An 18420-nucleotide genomic window follows, 5' to 3' on the forward strand; every position below is an offset into this window, starting at 1 on the left:
GGGGGGCTTGAGGGGCTCCGTCTCTTATTGGTGGGTAGTGGGGCAGAGTCTCCTGGGGGGGCGGTTCCACCTTAATGGGGTCCAGCTCATCCATTCAGTGTATTAGCCTGAGGTTCTTGGGGGGGTGGCGAGTTATGGGGACCCCCGATCCCATTATAGGTGTCGCCCCCCCCCTCCCTGATGCCTTTGGGGGGGCAGTTATGGGGACCCTACCCCGGTGCTTTCAGGGGCAGCTATAGCGACCCCCACACCCCCTTTGGTTCTGGCGGGGGGGGGGCTCCTGGGGATACCCCCAGGGTCTGTCCCCACAACCCCTGCGGTTCTGGGGGGGCTCCTGGGGACACCCCTGGGCTCAGCCCCCCATGATGGGGATGCTGGAGCAGCCAAGGTCGGGGGAAGCTGTACCCCCCCCCACCCCCAGCCTTCCCCGGTGCTGGGCCGGGCGGGGGGCGGGCCGCGGGGCGGGCGGGGCGGCGATGCCCCTCCCGGTGCGGCGGGGCCGGCGGCGGCGCGCAGCGGGGCCGGGGCCGCTCACACCGGCGGCGGCGGCGGGGCCATGAAGGTGAAGAAGAGCGGCGGGGCCGGGGCCGGAGCCGGGGCCGGGGCGACGGCGGCGGCGGCGGCGGCGGCCCGTACCGAGGAGGAGCTGGGCCGCAAAGCGCTCATCGGGCCCGACGACGTGCTGGGGCTGCAGCGGGTCACCAGCGGTGGGTACCGGGGACCGGGCTGCTCCGATGGCGGCGGGGCGGGGGGGGGTGTGTGTGGAATGCGGGATGGGGAGGTCCAGCGCCGACCCGGGGGTGCAGGGTGATGGGGATGATGGGGACCGCGTCCCCTTTGGGGCTGGAGAAGGGGACAACCGCCGGGGGGGGGGGGGGGGGAAGGGGAAGGGGAGGCGGTCCCCCCTCCCCGGGGCATGAGGAGTGGGGATGCGGTACCGCGGGGGAGAGGGTCCGCCCCGGGGATGCGGCGCCCCCGGGGATCGGGTACCACCTAAGGACCGTCCCCCAGGGGATGCCCGGCTCTGAGGCTCCGTGCTGGGGATGTACCCCCCCTGCTCCATCCCCCGGGGATGCGCAGGGAGTAGACACCCCCCCCCCCCCCCCCCCCAGGGTCGAAGGTCAGCGGTGAGATGCTCCCCGGTGCTCTCCCCATCGCCCCCCTCCTGTGTCTCTGCCTCCAGCCTGTGCCCACAGCGACGGGGCTGGTGGGGGGACAGGCTGGATCTATGGCTGCGGTGTGCGTGGGGGCTTTGCTATCGACTCATCCTGCAGTCCTCGTCCCCCCCCCCCCCGCCCCTAGTTTCCCCTTCCCCAATATAGCACTGCTGGTCATCAGAGCATCCTCGGGGCCGGCGGGAGCGTGCGGGCTGGAGGGTTTGTTGTGCTCGGCAGAGCAGCTCGGTTGGGACCAGGTGGCCACGTTGGACCTGCTGGGGTTGCAGCGCGCCGGGCTGGGAGAAGGCATGTGCCTCGGGCCAACCTGGCCGCAGGGCTGGCCTCCCCCGCTGCCCCCAGAAAGGCCTTTTGGGGACCTTTGGGTCACCTCTCTGCGAGGAGGGGGCTGGCAGGGAGGAAGGGGCTGGCCAGGGTGTCCGGCCACGCTCCTCGTTGCCTCGCAGCGCCCTGCGATGTGGCGTTAGAGCAGGTTTCGTGTGGCAGGCCAGGGCTGTGCGGCATGACGAGCCCCGGAGGAGAAGAAAGGCTGCGGCTGCCAGCGTCGGGGCGTGCAGGCCCGTGGGGCTGCCTGTGGGGAGCAGGGCAGGAGGAAAACCCTGCTGGCACTCGGTGTTTGCCCTCAGGAGGCTCCACTGAAGGAGGGTCTGCAGATGCTGGGGGGGTCCTTGGGTCCCCTTCTCCGAGCTGAGACACTCCGATGGGCTGCAGCGCTGTGATTCACTGCCCAGGCCCAGAAATCCTCTGCCTGTAGCAGGAAGAGCTGCGCGGCAGGCGCTGAAGGGTGCTGCCCGGCGTGCTCGGAGGACCAGCGGTTCGACGGAGAATCCAAGCGACGGCCCCGTTCAGCGCTTTGCGGCCTCGCTTTACAGCAGCCCGCGTGTCCCTGCCTTCGGCGGTGCTGGCTGGAGGGGCTGCAGGCTCATGGCCACCATGCACCCTCGCTCCTGGGGCGTGCAGACCTCACGTGGCATCTCTCTGACCATCTCTCTTGCTAAACACCGGCCTGCCCAGGGCACAGGGAAGGCTGGGCTGGTCACCCTGGCTTCAGAGCCAGGAGCTGGTAGTCGCCTGTCTCTCCCAACCATGGGGCAGCACGCTCTGGAGCACAGGGAAGACGTGAAATGCGTGGAAGTGGTTTGTTCCTCTCCTGCTATGGGATTTGCTGGTACAAGGGGTAGTGCAGGGGGTGCGGATGGGTCACGCCAGGCATTGCAGTGAGCCCCGGGTAATGCCTTCCCATGGGAAGTGCTTGTCTGTCCTAGTGGGTACTCAGGGGCCAGCAAATGCTCTCTGCACCTAAAATCCTCAGTACGTGCTTGGGGATACAGGCATACGATACCTCCACAGTGAGAATATCTTGTTTTGCTATCTAGCAATATTTCGCAGCACCCCTTCTCAAGCTCAGTTTTCCACCTGGTGGGTTTAACACAGCAAGCAAAGGTACACGAATATTGTCCCGATCCTTAACATGTAATGGTCATTTGGGGCATTCTGCGGCCTTTTCTCATTTCCACGTGTCACAGCCGGCTCTTAAAAGCAGGTTGCCAAAAATACCAACAGGAAACCGTTTCAGCCTTCTGCTCCGAGCGGAGGGTGCCGCAGGGAGCGGGAAGGACCAGGCTATGGGAGAGACGTTCATGGTTACCCCAGCCCCAGCCTCTCCCTTGGAGGTGCTGAGCTGGGGCAGACGTGACGCCCTATTTCAGCGATTCTCGCTGTGATGCCTAAAGCTGTGGCGCTCCAGACAGCTTGAAGGTGAAGCGGGAGTTGGTTGGTGGGGTTGTAGCAGAAACGTCCTGGTGCCTTGGACATCCCTCGTGGTTCCAGATGGGGTATAATTCATCTCCGTACAAACTCATGGGCCAGCAAGATGGTGGCTGGCGCTGTCGAGGGACTGCGGGTAAGCTGCGTGCTGCTCACGGACCCGGCGTGGTCCGGCCACGTTTTCGCATTGCTTCAGCAAACAAAGCCCAGGGTAAACCACGTTAGAGGCGGGCTTGGTGCTGCAGGAACGTGTGGTTTAGAAATGTTTACACCACGAGCAGCCCGTGTGTTTCTCAATGGCCTTCCAGCTTGTGAATCCCAGCCGCTCTATGGGGTACGGCATGGATGCAGTTACAAAAGGGACTCCCTGGCATGGCAGCAGGGCACCCTGCTCATACCCAGGAGGGTCCTTCCACCCTTGCACGTGCCCGAGCTGTCCTGATCTTGCAGCTGCTCTTTTTAGAGCCAGGCTTGGCCGTCTCCTGCTCGCTCTGCCTGCTGCGGAGCTCCTCCATGCTTCCTGGGCACATCTTCTCGCCCTCCAGCCCTGGAGGAGCCGGGTCTCTCTGGAGCCAAACTGATGCTCCTGGTTGGTACCCGTTGCCCAGGCAGCCCACGGGCAGGCTTTTAGCCCCGCTCTGGCATTCTGTGATTCTACGCTTCTATGATTTGGGTCTAGGGGAAACGCTTGTTTTTTGCAGCAGAAAGCACAGCGGGGGTTTCCTCTTCCCGTAGGTACAGCTGAGAAGTGACGGAAGGTTAAATGTCTCGGGCTGGGAGGGTGGAGGCACAGGATGCGGCTCGGTGGCAAACGCGCTTACTGCTAACCCAGAGAACCCCCTCCGTACCCAGCCGGGAGGGCCAGCTGGGCTCTGCTCTTAATGGGCTTCTAATAAGCTTAAAGGTGGTGGTGGTGGGGGGGTGGGGGTGGGTTTGCAAACCGTCTTGCATATGCCGCGTCCTCTCAATGTTAAATTCTTCAGCGGATCCAGGGCCATAACGTTTCCGGGCACGCTAAAGTCCAGCCTGACAGATCCGAGGTGCTGCCCCGGAATATCTGGGTATTTTGGCTGGGCTGGCGCTGGCCCTGCTCCAGCCGGATTAAGTGTAAGGGGGATGAACCGTTTCCTGTGCAGTTAGCAAGATTTGTTACTTGCTCACACAACTGCGGTTACAAAAAGAGGAAAAAAAACCTTACTACGTGATTAGCAAAGGAGCTAATCATGTAGTAGGGGGCAGAGCTCAGTTCAAATTGCAATTAATTACCGAGGCAGCCAGAGGATCAGAGGAGGCTGCAGTCATTGGGATGTCGGTGCCTGTGGATGCCGTGTCCTGCCTCCTGGAGCCAGCTGAGGAGCTGGGACGCGTCGTCCCCGAGGGACTGTCCCTCGTGTCTGTCACCGTGCTGCATCTCGCAGCTTTGCTGGGTCACGCTGTGCTACTCCCACGTTAGCTGCAGGGCAAGGGTAATTCAAGCAGAACTTTAATTTCTTCCTCCATCTTTGGGCTTAGAGGCGTCGGTGGCCACCAGAAAGATGATATTCCAGCCCCCGTAATGCCGTCCCCTTGTGCCAGGGTGCGATAGCGCCAGGCTTCAAACGTAATGAGGTACGTAACGAGGTGAGCTTCAGCCTCTGAGACCACCCTGCTTATCGTGGCTTGGGGCACCTGTACGGTTTGTCGGCAGATTAAAGCTTTAGTCTAAAGCTTAGTTTGATTTTTAGCGAACCAAAGGGTTAAAGCATTGATTACATAGTTGGAGACAATTACAAAACCAAACCTAAAAATAAGGAACGCGCACTTAATCGTCGCTGAAACTAATCTCTTCCCCGAGCTGTCGTTTCGGATTTCTCTGAGACGTCTCTTAGCAGCTTTAGCTCAAGGCCGGCTTGGCAGAGGGCTGCCCCGAGGGGTCGCTCAGGGCAGACCCTTCCTGGGTGACTTTCCTACCCGTTTCCCCGTAGCGTTGAGGGGAAGCTGCCGTGCGCAAATCAATCTTCGGAGCTGCTCCCGGACCGTGACTTTTTCTTTCCTTCCCCAATTAATTGGGAAAATTTATCGTATTAGGAGCTCTGATTAGCAGGGGGTGTTTGCGAGGAGGTTAATGAATCGCTGTTCCGAGTTGTCCGGGGCTGTGATATGTATAAAAGCGTTTTGATATGCTGGTTTCTTGGGGCGGAGCGATGTCCCAGAGCTGCTCTCGCCGCGACCCCTTTCCTCGCCGTCCCCACACGCGTTATCAGCCTTTTCAAGGCTTTGTGATAACGTGTTGTGGAGACGAAGGGGGATTTTTTTGGTAGTCTCGCAGTACAATATGGCCTGCGAAGATTTCCAGGGGCAGCACATACGGCGCGTGCGTAGCAACGGGGCGCCGGGCTGGCGTCTGAGCCGGTTCCTTCTCCCGTGTTGTGGGTTTGGGCCATCCTTGGTGGAAATGGGGAAGGTTAGAGGAAAGCTGGGGGGAATCAGCCTGGGCTTAGCCCCGTCTAAGTGCGAAGCGAGTGGATTTCATTAATGTCACGCACGTGGTTTCAGCCGTCGGGTGCGATCAGCGCCAACAAGGGGGCAGGAAAGAGCGTTTGGAGGCCACGGGGATGGGGGGAGAGCAGCTCCGTCCTTCCCTAACAGGGTTTGGAGGGCTGTGATCAAATTAATTTGTGGGAGGGTGGAGCACGGAAAGCTCTAGGTAAAAAAAAAAAATTAAAAAAAAAAAAAAAAAAAAAAAAAGAGGTGAGCAGGCTGCCCAAAAAAAGGCGTGCTGCCAGGTGGGTACATCTCATGAGCAATGGGGGATCTTTGTAAATGCGCCGGCTCGGAGCCTGCTGGCATGCCCCCCTCTGCCTTATGCCCGGCATCGGTCAGGAAATGTGCTGCTGCAGGAAAAAAACTCCCGTGGGATTCTCCTGGAGCACGATTTTTTTTTTTTTTTTTTCCCTCTGGCGCATTCCCAGCAGCCTAATTCCTGAGCCAGGCCGGGGCTGGCGGGGGGGGCTGCAGGGGCCTCCCTCCCCATTTCTCTTCGCTCCCCCGACACCCCCGGCTTTAGAGACGGAGGGGATCCTGCCCGGTTTATCTTGCCCTTCTCTTTACGGAAGGTGAACTGCTGAGGCAGAGGGCAGAGAAAACGGTTTAAGTTTTGCTTTTTTTTTTTCTTTTTGCTTTTTTTTTTTCTTTTTGCCTTTTTTTTTTCTTTTTGCTTTTTTTTTTTCTTTTTGCCTTTTTTTTTCTTTTTGCCTTTTTTTTTTCTTTTTGCTTTTTTTTTTGCTTTTTCTTTTTGCTTTTTTTTTCTTTTTGCTTTTTTTTTCTTTTTGCTTTTTTTTTCTTTTTGCTTTTTTTTTCTTTTTGCTTTTTTTTTCTTTTTGCCATTTTTTTTTCTTTTTGCTTTTTTTTTCTTTTTGCCTTTTTTTTTGCTTTTTGCTTTTTTTTTTAATTTAATTGAACTCCGGTTGTCTAAGCAGGCGTGCCGACACGGCTCGGAGCTTGCCCTGCCTTCCCCTCCAGGTCCTGCACTCTGTCCTGCGTCACCGCTCCGCGTCCCCGCCGGGCCCCGTGCTATTTTCCGTTCGCTTCCTCTTGAGACTCTTCAATCTGATAATCTCCTAATCTCCAGCTCCCGGCGATCCCTCGGCGGTTGTCTTTGCTTGATACCTGCTTTATGTCTTGGGAGTAGCCTTCAGAAATAGCTCCTGACCTTGTTGGCTAATAAATGTTAGGAAATAGGCCCGCGTCGCTACAGGAGCCCTCTCATCCCCCAAATCCGTGTTATTGCCTGTGCTGGGGCGAGACGTCCCTGTTACAAGTCACTGCTGATGCGTCACCCTTCTTGTACAGCATCCTCCTGATTTACGCCCGTTTTCACGACCAGATTTGTCAGTCCTTTCTTACCCCGGGTGCCCTCTACTTTCCTTTGTGGGCTGTTAAAGCCCTGAAATAAGAGCTGCCCGATCTGAGCTCAGAGGCTCTGATGGGCACGGCAGAAGTAGCCGTCGCGTCCGTGAGAGGGGACACGTGCGTTCTCCTGGTGGCAGGGACGGAGAAGGGATCCTGAAAGCGGCGCGACGAGGAGCGCTAACCCCCTTGATGAACTCCTCTTGACAAAAGGGGATGGGTGGGCTGGTTGCAAAGGAAAATCTGAAAATACGTCATCAGTTTTTAGCTTTCTCTGAGGAGGATCAAACACATAATCTCATCCATTGGATAACCGAAGTAACAGGGAGAGGGCAGGAGGAGAAAGTCGCTTCGTTAGCTTTCTTCTCGCGTTACCTAGCGTTGTGTTATCCCTCACCTTTTGTGCTCCTCGCTGACACCCGCTTGCTAAAGTACACGGCTGGGAATACGCACCGGGGTTCACAGCTCACCGGAGAATAGGCAGTGCCCGCTGTCATTGTCTGGGCGGTTTTGCCGGTTTCTTTTGCAATCATCTCGGTTGTTGTTGGGAGGGGAGGAAGGTTTCCTGGCTGACAAACCGGCTCTTCGCTGGACTGGACAGCAGAGGTTCCACCTCAGAACTGTAAACAGGGAATGAGCATCCACGGTTTCTGATAACAAAGCTGGAGACCTCTTAACGAATGCCTTGCTACAGATCTACAGATTACTGTTTGGGGTTGGTGTGGTTTTTTTTGGTTTTTTTTTTTTTTTTTGGAAGCGCTTTTTCATAGAATCACAGAATTGGCCAGGTTGGAAGGGATCTTTCAGGTCATCGAGTCCAACCATCAACCTAACACTGACAAAAACCATCGCTAACCCACATCTCTAAGCACTACGTCTACCCGTCTTCTAAATCCCTCCAGGGATGGTGCCTCAACCGCTTCCCTGGGCAGCCTGTTCCAATGCTTAATAACCCTTTCAGTGTAAAAATGTGTCCTAATAGCCATCCTAAACCTCCCCTGGTGCAACTTGAGGCTGTTTCTTCTTGTCCCATCACCTGTACCCTGGGAGAAGAGCCCGACCCCCCCCGGCTACCCCCTCCTTTCAGGGAGCTGCAGGAGCGAGAAGGTCCCCCCTCAGCCTCCTCTTCTCCAGGCTGAACGCCCCCAGCTCCCTCAGCCGCCCCTCACAAGACTCGTGCTCCAGACCCCTCACCAGGGAAAACAAAATCACCCAAAGGGAACAGGAGAATTAATTGAGGAATCCATTATCTGGCTCGGGAAGGCCACCGCCTCTGCTGCTTCCCGAGACCACCCCAGGGTTGCTAGTTGTGCTTCCAGGCTCTTCAGCCCCATGGTAGGTCTTAAGGTAGGAAATATCTCTAGCAGGGGGGAGCTGCGGGTCTTTGGGCATGGTACGGAGATTATGGGAAGGAAGCTGCGGAGGCTCCGGCAGGAAGAGTGATGCGCGAGAAGCAGCTGCTAATGCCAGGCTTGGGCCAGTTGCAGGAGTTTTCTCTTTGCTTTGGGAACAATTTCAACCCAGTTGGCGAATTCTTTCCAGGAGGAGTTTGGGTCTGGGCGTCTGGGATATGGCAGTTCACGGGGCTTTAGGAAGGAATAGGAAATGCTCCTCTTTCGTGACCTGTTTTTCTCTGCTTAATGTGGGTGCTTAGGACAAAAGCCAGTCCGTTGGGTTTCCTAAGATGGTGCTGATGTGTCCGTCCCTCCATCACTTGTTTGGAGCTCTCTGTCAGCCCTGAACCAGGCCAGAACTGCGGGCTTGTTCAGAGATTTATTGTGATTATTTGGTTAATGACGGGAAATAATGCAACCTGCTTCAGGGGAAGTGGAAGAAACCAGAAGACGTTCTGTCCTGAGAGTCCAACACTCCCTTTCTTGTAATGATCCACTTCACTCGACGGAGGTTTGAGCCGCCTTACGTCTAACTAAAATAGCCGTGGATGCGTCCTCCATTCCCCAAACTGTGGTGACGGTGAATTCGGATAATGAAAGCAGATGATACATTGAAGTGCGTCACGGAAGTGTGGGCAACTGGGCCCGACAGTAATTTAAAAATAAGTATGTATGGGATGAGATTAGCAAATTTGACAGTGCTCAGCTCAGCAGAAGTATCTGCCAATTGCAAGCAGCTCGTTCCCAATCAGACCTGCCAGGGTAGCCCTGGGCTTCTCTTATTTATGGGGGGCAAAACCAGCACGTGGCTACTTTGATTGATTTTTTTTTGAACAGGAATCGCAGCAAGCAAATTTAATACAGACCGAGAGATAGATAGATTATATATATAGATATATTTATATATATATACACACACTTCTTTTTTCTTCCTTTTTCCTCTTTTCCTTTCCTTTTTTCCTTTTTTCCTTTTTTCCTTTTTCCTTTTTTCCTTTTTTCCTTTTTTCCTTTTTTCCTTTTTTCCTTTTTTCCTTTTTTTCCTTTTTTCCTTTTTTCCTTTTTTCCTTTTTTCCTTTTTTCCTTTTTTCCTTCCTTTTTCCTTTTTCCTTTTTCCTTTTTCCTTTTTTCCTTTTTTCCTTTTTTCCTTTTTCCTTTTTCCTTTTTCCTTTTTCCTTTTTCCTTTTTTCCCTTTTTCCCTTTTTCCCTTTTTCCCTTTTTCCCTTTTTCCCTTTTTCCCTTCCTTTTATTTTTTTTTCTTTTCCCTCTTTCTTTTTTCTTCTTTTTTTTTTTTTCCCCCTGCTAGGAGACTGGGCACTGCCAGAGAAGGGAAAAAACCCGCTTGACTGCAGTACTCTGGCAGCTAATCTTCCCAGATGTCATCCAGTTAGATACTGGCACGTTGATTTTTTTGTTGTTGCTGTTGTTTTAAAAAAAAAAAAGGGTTTAAAAATATTTTCCCAGTGAAAAGAGTTGGAAAATATAGTGGAGGGGTGCAAACGTCGATGAGCAGAAGCCTGGTGGGGATTCTGCCGCGGGTTTTACTCCCCTTGGGTGGCTCTGCTTGGCTCTCCTCTGCTCCAGATGAGTCATGGACACTGTTACTGCAGCAACGCTGCTGCCAAGGAGGGGGATAAAGCTGTTGCCATGGTGCTGGATGGGCAGGAATTCTGCAGGAGGAAAAAACACTTAATAATTAACTCGCAGACAAATGCGGCTTCAGACTTTGCCAGCGTGCTCTGGGGAAGGTGTCCTGGGCTCCCAGGCGACCGCCAGCCCGTCCCGGTACAGCCCTTGCCATCGTGGAGAGCCGCTGGCCCAAATGTGGCCCTGGGGGGCAAAGCTGGGACCGCGGGGAGCTGAGCCGGCTCCTGTCAGTTTGTGGTTTGGTTTTGGAGCGGGGAGGTTGTGGGACGGGTTAAGGATTCGGGGCTGGCTGATGTGGTAGAACCAAAAATCACCGTGTGATTGCGGGACGTCTACCTGAGGACCGACTGTGAAGCGCTGGGGCTTAGGGCAAGGGCTTGATTTAAATTTCTCTCCCGTTTCTGTTAAAGACAGAAAAGAAGGTTTTGTGCAGTTCTTGGGCTATTTTGTCTAACAGCAGCTTGCGTTTTTCTCACAGTAATAAAAAGGTTGAGCTTTTATCTTGTTCTTCCCGATGGTGTGGGTATTGGTCTTTGTTTTCCTTTGTGCTGCGTTGGCAGGAAAGGGAAAACCTCCCTGCCAAATGCCAGAGATGCTTCGAACACAGTCCTCTCCCTTCAAGCCCATTCCTTTGAGCGTTTGCTTCACGGTGGTGACGATGGAGAGTGGTAAAACTCGTGCGGAGAGTACGTTTAACGCCTCAGTTCCTTCTACCAGCGAGCACAGTTCTCCGCGTTAAGGAGACTTAGAAAGAATGAAAGGTTTCCAGGAAAGCAGAGGTGCTAGGTGTGGGGTTCGTGCTCCGCAGCGCCTGGGAGCAATCATCTTCCCCACCTACCTTTGTCCCTCGCTACGGAGCGACCTGATTTCTCTTAATTACGGATCCCAGCGCGGGAGCCGCGCTGTCTGGGAGTCTGGGATTTCTCCGGCGTTTGGGATGTTCTCTTACTGCGCCGCGGCAATCTTTTAGTAACTCCCGATCGGCGGGTTGTGCCAACCACTGCCCATCAACCGTACACACACACACACACCCCCCCGCGCCCCCAGCCGTCGTGTAGGCCCCCGATTTGTTACACCTGCGCTGAAGTAGGGGTTGTCACGGGCAGGTCCGGTCTCCGAGGACGCTGTAACTTGTTTTCGTACAGTCAATGGATAAGCCGTCGGTGGATGGATCTATTTGAATTTTATGAATAGGAAAGCAGGCAGCAATAAGTGATTAACTCAGACTAACACCAGGAATTAGTAGCTGAGAAAGGGCTTAGAATTAGAATGTTAAAGTATTACTTTCCCCTTAGAACCTCCAAAACAAGCCTCCTGCGACATGCAGACGCCCAGTTGTTCAAAAGGCAACCCGGCGACATTTATTTAGATTTGTCAGGATAAAGTAAATTATTGGAGCCGCTTTTATGTGGGGCGAAAATGAAATATTGCTGCCCTTTCCCCAGAGAGGAGGCTGATACCCAGGCTGGGAAGCTCTCTCAGGGCACAGCAAGGGTGGTGACGGAAACAAGGACTTTCTCCCCAAAATACCGCCTCTGGTGGAAGCCGGGAAGGGCTCTGTTCCCAGACTGGTTTCTTAATGCAAGGAAAGGCTTCGACGCCGTTTTCAGTGCTGAGGAAAAAAGAGGTCCTTGCATGGGACGAGCGTCGGTGGAGAGGAGACGCCACCCTTTGTCTGCAGAGGGCTGGAGACAGGGGAGGTGGCACAGGAGAGGACACTCCTGTCCCAGTTAAGTGCAGGCTTAGCGCTCGCAAAGCTGCTTAGCACTCGCGTTCTGCCCAGCGGGCAGTTTTTAAAACAGGCAAAGCCTCTTACGCTGGAAAGGCTGGGATTTGATGGAGGTGCTGACTATTCTCAATACCCCGAGGGGCGATGGATGCAGAAGATGCCGGCACGGGGTTGGGAAAAGGTGATGACCCAGTGCTGGGGGAGAGAAGGTTTTTCCCTGCCCTGTCCGAGCAGGGCGGCGTGGGCATTCACAACTGGGACTGTCTTTCTCGGCATCGGTTTTGGATCAAACAAAACAGTAGTAGGTAGCGGAGATGCCTTTGGGCTGCCCTCGCTGCTGGTTGTGACCTCCAAAGAGTAATACCTGGTAATTCCCGGCAGCCTTCATTTAGATTTGCTTTCCTCTGCAGATTATTTGTGCACTCCAGAGGAAAATGTTTACAAGATAGACTTCACCAGGTTCAAAATCCGGGACATGGAATCTGGCACGGTCTTGTTTGAAATCACCAAACCGGCAGCTTCAGGTGAGTGCGCACACAAAACGCTGTTTTCAGGCGCAAACAAATGCTAGTGTCTGCTTCCTTTTGCCTTTTCCCACTCCTTTTACTCAATACATTTCCCAAAACCAGGAGACGCTCTCGACTGCTGGAGCAGGGTCCCAGCGTGCAGCAAAAATACTATTCAGGTGTCCCCCTGTACCGACACAGTGAACAGAACTCGCTGCTGCTGTGTCTTGCGATTGCCATCTGTGATGAGAAAGGACAGATGGGTGTCGTAAACAGAAGCAGAGGAGGAGGAGGAGGAGGTCACTTGTGTGTTCCTTTCCTGGCTGTTCATCAGCTAGAGTCCCCCTGCACACAGTTTAACTCTAACATCGTTCACTCAGGAGTCAGGAAAACGGTGTTTCCAAAAGGGAGAAACTTTGTCAATCGTGCAAATTAGGCAAACTGAAAATCCGTGGGTTTTTTTCTTTTCATAATTTTTAGGTGTTACTTCTAACCACCAAGGTGTTACCTGTTGCCAGTGGTAATAAAAACCCAGGGCGACTGTTCTTTTCCCGATCAAGCACTCTTTTCAATCTTCCCCATCTCCCTGCAGGGGGGAGGGAGTTTTCTGTAGCCCAGAGGTAGCAAAGCTCAGGTGAAACGGCTTGTTCGGCGTCACGCCGCCACGCTGAAACGCGGGTGGGAGCAGTAAGTCACTTCAGAAGGCAGGACGAGGGGTAACAGTTTTAAACTGAAAGAAGGGAGATGGAGATGAGATCCCAGGAAGAAATTCTTTAATCTGAGGGTGGTGAGCCCCTGGCCCAGGTTGCCCAGAGAAGCTGTGGCTGCCCCATCCCTGGAGGGGTTCAAGGCCAGGTTGGACGGGGCTTGGAGTAACCTGGGCTGGTGGGAGGTGTCCCTGCCCAGGGCAGGGGGTGGCACGGGGTGGCCTTCAATGTCCCTTCCAACAAAACCGTTCCATGATTCTATACGAAGAGCATTAAACCACAGGGCCCTCCTGCAACACTCTGAGTGGCCAGCAGCGGATGCCTTGGAGAGGACAGGACGAAGGTAAGCACATCATCAGGCTTTCTCAGAATAGTTTCCCGGCTTACATGACTCCATAATGTATGTCCGCAAGTATTTTCACTGGGTTTCTGTTTCTCAGACGACTGTGACGGGGCTTTGCTTTGCGTTTTTCCAGAACGTGAGCACAATGACAAGAAGGACATCGACCCCAACGCTGGACGGTTTGTACGCTATCAGTTTACCCCGGCTTTTCTTAGACTTCGGCAAGTGGGAGCCACGTAAGTAATGGCTCCCGGGCTCCTTTTTCTAGTGCAGGAAACGACTGAAATCTTAGAAAAAGTGGGTCTTGCTTGTTGATCCTGTCAGGAAGGTGATTTAATGGGATTCTTTTGTTATTTTATGGATCTTCAAACATCTTTGCTGGATGCCTTCCTTTCTCCACCCCTTTAGTTTGTTTATGTCCCTCAGGAATAGGCATGGCGTTGAAGAGATTAATGCTAAAAGGGGCAAAACAATATGGACAGACCACCCAGGTATTCCAGCTCTATTCTGCACACTATTGTTCGTTTGTCAGGGGCTCTGCCAGCTTCGCAAGGTGTTTCTGCATCCTTCCACATTGCATTCCCCCCCCCCCCAAAAAAAAAACCCAAAACCATTAACCCATGGATGCATGCGGAATGGTGAAGTCACGTTTGATGCTTTACGTGCCAGAATGATCTTTGACGTGTCTGGCAGCACCGCGCGCGTCCATCCCTGAACCACACCAAACCGTGACACCTGAAGTATCTTTCTGTAAAGCTTTAGGCCCAAGTGATTGCTCCTGTGATACAGGTGTATTGTGTCTTTGGTAAAAGTTAGTAGTATTTTCTACTAACTCACTGTTACTACTAACTTACTACTGACGGCACATTGATCTGCAGTTGGAGATGCAATTTTCTGGCCCTCCAAAGCGCCGGCTGATGGGCTGCTGTGTCTTTACTGGAGGTTTTAGAAGGATGTTGGGCCACAGTGTGGCAGGTCCTGTGTTATCTTTTTTTTTTTTTCCCCAATCGAGAGCTTTATGCCCGTTGCTATTCTGTCATTAAGCCCATAATACTATAATCGAGCGTCAGTTACCGTTTCCAGCACAAACCTTTGTTTCACGTGTGTATAAATCATTAGTTTGGATGGGCGTTGGAGTGCCGTTTGATGGATCCCTTCAGCAGCAAACGTGTATTTCACAGGAACTGATGTACAGTAGCCTTGCTTCAAACAAACAAACAAACAAACAAGTGGCTTTGAGAGCTTGATTGCAATTCAGTATTTGGTTATGATGCAAAAGAATTAAACTTTGCTGTCGAGAATATATTTAGAGCGAGGTTGCACATTCCCACTTCCTGCTGATCTTACGTGTACCATTTAGGTTTTGCTTTGGGAGAAAAATTGAAGTTACGTCTCAATTAGCATCTCTTTGGCCGCCGTCTGGTTAAAATGGTGAATGCGCAGCTTTTGATTTGTGCCAAACTAGTAACAGCGTCTTCCTGGCTTATTCGCAGCGTATCCCGTGTAACTCACACCCACCTTTCTCCCAAGAGGCCACGCTTCTTGGTAAGAGAAACTTGAGTATAGCGCTGCTCAAACTTGTCCCCCTTTACCACTTACAAGTCAGGAGTAGAAGAAAGACCTTCTTCTGTAGATCTGGCTTTTTTTTTGGTACTCAGCAGGAGGATTAAAATAACTCGTATAAAAATCCAATGCAATAAGGAACGTCTAGGGAAGTGTCTATCCAGGATAGTTGGAGGGATCTTTTCTTCACTGAAGATGAGTTTAAGATTGTAAAATTGTCTTGTGTGTCCTTCTGTTTTTTTTTTCTTTTTGTGTAAAAAGAATCAAAATATAGTATAATCTCTGATTAATAATGCTACGTTGTGTCCCTGTAGGAAAAGAGGGGACGATAATTTGGTTAGTATCCTTGCTTTACATTTTGGGCTTTTTTTAGAGGAGCTCTCTTCCACCGTTCAGGAACGGTTGAAAAATCTTACGTGAGGAAGAAAACTCACTTCAATCTTGTCCTTCTTTTTCAGGGTGGAATTCACCGTAGGGGACAAACCCATTAATAACTTCCGCATGATTGAGAGGCACTACTTCCGCGATCAATTGCTCAAGAGTTTTGATTTTGAATTTGGGTTCTGCATCCCCAGCAGCAAAAATACTTGTGAGCACATCTATGAATTCCCCCAGCTCTCTGAGGATCTCAGTAAGCGCCCTTTTAATTGCTGGGTTATCACGCCGTGAGGTTTAATCTAAGGTGTTTTGAAGAAGCCCTTTCTTAAGAGCTGTCTGTCGCAAGTGGGCTGGGTACAATACTTCCAGGTAGTTTTATATCGGTGTTAATACAGACTTTGGTTTCTAGTAGCATGTATCTTGTCACTCACCAGACGATTGCCCCCTTTTTTTTTTTTTTAAAAATTCATACGAGGGAAGTTTGGTGTCAGGGGGAAAAAAGATAATCGTGTCATAAACCAACGCAAAAACTAGGATTAAAAAGACATCCAATAAATGGATGACTTAAACGTTACGTTCTGTTTGATGTGCTGTCTTGATGGCTTGGGAGGTTTTAGTTTTAGTATGAACATAACTTTTATTTTCCCTCCTCTCTCCCAAGATACAATAGCAGGAGTACTAAATCTGTGCGATATTATGTTCTTTACAACCCCTAATCATGTATGTCGGCGCTAATATTACAGTCTCTGGAAAATACAGTGATGCGCTGCCTCTTACTTACTGTCACACCACAACAAATTTCATAGAATCAGAGAATTGTTCGGGTTGGAAGGGACCTTAAAGACCATCTAGTTCCACCCCCCTGCCCTGGGCAGGGACACCTCCCACTAGACCCATCCAACCTGGTCTTGGCTCTTTGGCTTTCCGATTTTCTTTGGGGTTTGCTGGTTTATCACCTTTTTTTTAAACAAAACAAAACAAAGGCACCAAACTCTAGTGATATATTTTCTTGAGGTTAGGTAGGACACTTATATTTTGTATGGTGTCTTAACATATTTGGATTTTGTTGGAGTTCTTTAAAAGATGCTGTCAATGAATGGTTTGGGTGCCTGGTTTTGGCACCCAATGGAGTGGTTTTGGTTTCTCACTTGAGAGTTCGCTGCCGTCTGAGCGATGCTATTAAACGTAACTGCAACCCAGTGCAGAGCATCGCAGTGTAGGGTTTCTGCATAATACAATTAATTTTTTTTTTTTTTCCTTTTTTTGCAGTTCGAGAGATGATCCTTCATCCATATGAGACACAGTCGGACAGTTTCTACTTTGTAGACAACAAGCTGGTGATGCACAACAAGGCAGATTATTCGTACAGTGGAGGACCTTGAGCGCAGGCTGGACAGCCCACCTGCGCTGGCCTTCCCCTTCCCATCAAAGTCGTCAGGGATACCAACACCTTCGGTTCAGTTGCCTCCAGCGTCAACTGGACAAGGATCCACAAACCAAGGACTCTTTGCCACAGTAGGAGTTTCATGACTAAATTTGCCAGTCTCCTCTCTTCTCGAGCTTTGAAGCAGACCCGGTTCTTCAGAACTTTAAGCGGTTCTACAATGGTGAACGGTCTTTGGATGTCACTTCCCGAAGTTCTTTGTCTGCTTTGAAAATGGCCTTGTGGGACCTTGGGAGATTTTGCCCTAATTCTGCGGATTCGTGCACTTGCCCTCAAGTATCTCTTAGGACGCGATTGCTTTCTCAAAGAATGTAATCTGAGAAACCACGGGAGCGGATTGGATGCAAATGCGGAGTTTTTGTTTATTCGTTTCTCTTTGCGGATGCTTCAAAGGCATGGCCAATTTAACCTGTACATCCGGTTGAAAATGTCGAGCATAACAATTTACAAAAGCAAGTTTCATCTTTAGATTAGTTGTCTAAAGAAGTATCTCGTCCTTTAGTTTCGTTCCTTCTATGTAACGCTCTGTTTAATCTTGGAAACACTGAAACTCGCAATGAGGACAGTAATTCTGTGACTGAGCTGTTTTTAATTGGGTACCGTCCTTTTACATTTCACATGAAGGCAAAATAGCATCGAGGGTCTATGAGCCTCCATAAACCTTTTCCATTAATTTCGGGTTTTGCAAACTGATTGCAGAGTAATCAGGAAAAATGGAAGGATTTTAGCTTTATTTAATACTTTTACGTAGCTAACATTCAGCATATTCATGCTATATGTTTTCCGTGGCTATTTTCTTTCATCTCTGCCTAGTACTGAGATAAGGGCTTCAGCAGCGCGTGTTAGAGCAACGCTTTCGTTTGTCTAGGCCAGTTGGAGAGCGTGGAATTTCCAGTTTTCCATTTGTATCTGAATTTGAGGACTCGTTAATGACAGCGTTTTCCCTTTGTCAGAAGCGTTTCGCGTCGGGTGTTGATACAGGTGGAAGAGTAAGTCTAGTAAGGCGGCGGGACTTGAAGGTGCAGCAAAAATTTAGCAAAAGCTCTCTCTTCAGACCCTGTAAGAAGCTTAAGACCAATTTTGCCCGCGTTTCTCGGCATGTGCTGCTTAGAAAGGTAGACGGGCAAAGAAGCAGCAAGACCAAAAGAGCAAAAACTAGTGTGTGCAAAACAAAGCCTGAGAGGGGGCGGCCTGTTGTCATGAAACCCTTACTCTAAAGGTCAGTTCGCTGATACTTTAAAAGAAATAAAAGGCAGTTGTGGTTTGTAGATATTTCTATAAATACTCGATGTCTCCATGTCTAATTCTGTGAGTTTAAGTGGAACATTCTATGTTAGCCTCAGATAGGTGTGGTTGTAATAATTTTTATAAAATCCCACGTCCCGGCGTGATTAACATCTTTCTAGTCGCAGCCGAAGTCAAACAGACCTACGAATGGTTCGAAACGTAGCCATCTGCCTAAGAACAGGGAGGGTTTTGTGCTTTTATTGGGGCTTGTGATCACTATTAAATGTGTTACCATTTGTATTTGGCTTGGCTTGCTTTACTGCTGAAAGAGGATTCGGTTTTCTAAGGAAGACGCAGTGAGTTTAGGTTACAGCACAGGAGTTTTTTGATGAAGATTGATAGCTAAGGAAGTACCTAAAGTTCACTGATTTTACACAACTAGTATCTTGTAGTAATTATTATCACAACGAGACTTGTATTTATCGCTGTTTTTTGTCTCTAGCGCATTAAATCATACAATTAGCCTATGGCTGACTTAATCTGCTTGAGAGTTACAAAGAACTTCCTCGTTATTTGTCCAATGCTTTGAGCTACTGATCACGAAGTTTTATAGCACGATAATTACTAAAGGTGGAAATAGTTTCAAAAAGTCTAG

At 50.9% G+C, this 18420-nt stretch overlaps 1 protein-coding gene across 1 annotated transcript; it reads left to right on the forward strand.

The window, feature by feature from the left end:
• The first annotated feature begins 543 nt into the window (after positions 1–543).
• Positions 544–17107, forward strand: UNC119 (unc-119 lipid binding chaperone). The gene is made up of 5 exons (XM_063342022.1): positions 544–707; positions 12008–12121; positions 13287–13389; positions 15175–15347; positions 16364–17107. Exons 1-5 carry the CDS (start codon positions 557–559, stop codon positions 16474–16476), a joined length of 654 nt encoding a protein of 217 aa, XP_063198092.1. The 5' UTR covers positions 544–556; the 3' UTR covers positions 16477–17107.
• The last annotated feature ends 1313 nt before the right edge of the window (positions 17108–18420 follow it).

The sequence above is a fragment of the Chroicocephalus ridibundus genome, chromosome 7 (assembly GCF_963924245.1).
Source record: "Chroicocephalus ridibundus chromosome 7, bChrRid1.1, whole genome shotgun sequence".
Taxonomy (NCBI): domain Eukaryota; kingdom Metazoa; phylum Chordata; class Aves; order Charadriiformes; family Laridae; genus Chroicocephalus; species Chroicocephalus ridibundus.

Coding starts and splice junctions, on each gene's coding strand:
- UNC119 (XM_063342022.1), top strand. CDS start 557: ATGAAGGTGAAGAAGAGCGGCGGGGCCGGGGCCGGAGCCGGGGCCGGG. Junction 708..12,007: donor GCTGCAGCGGGTCACCAGCG/GTGGGTACCGGG, acceptor TTTCCTCTGCAG/ATTATTTGTGCACTCCAGAG. Junction 13,390..15,174: donor CTTCGGCAAGTGGGAGCCAC/GTAAGTAATGGC, acceptor CTTCTTTTTCAG/GGTGGAATTCACCGTAGGGG.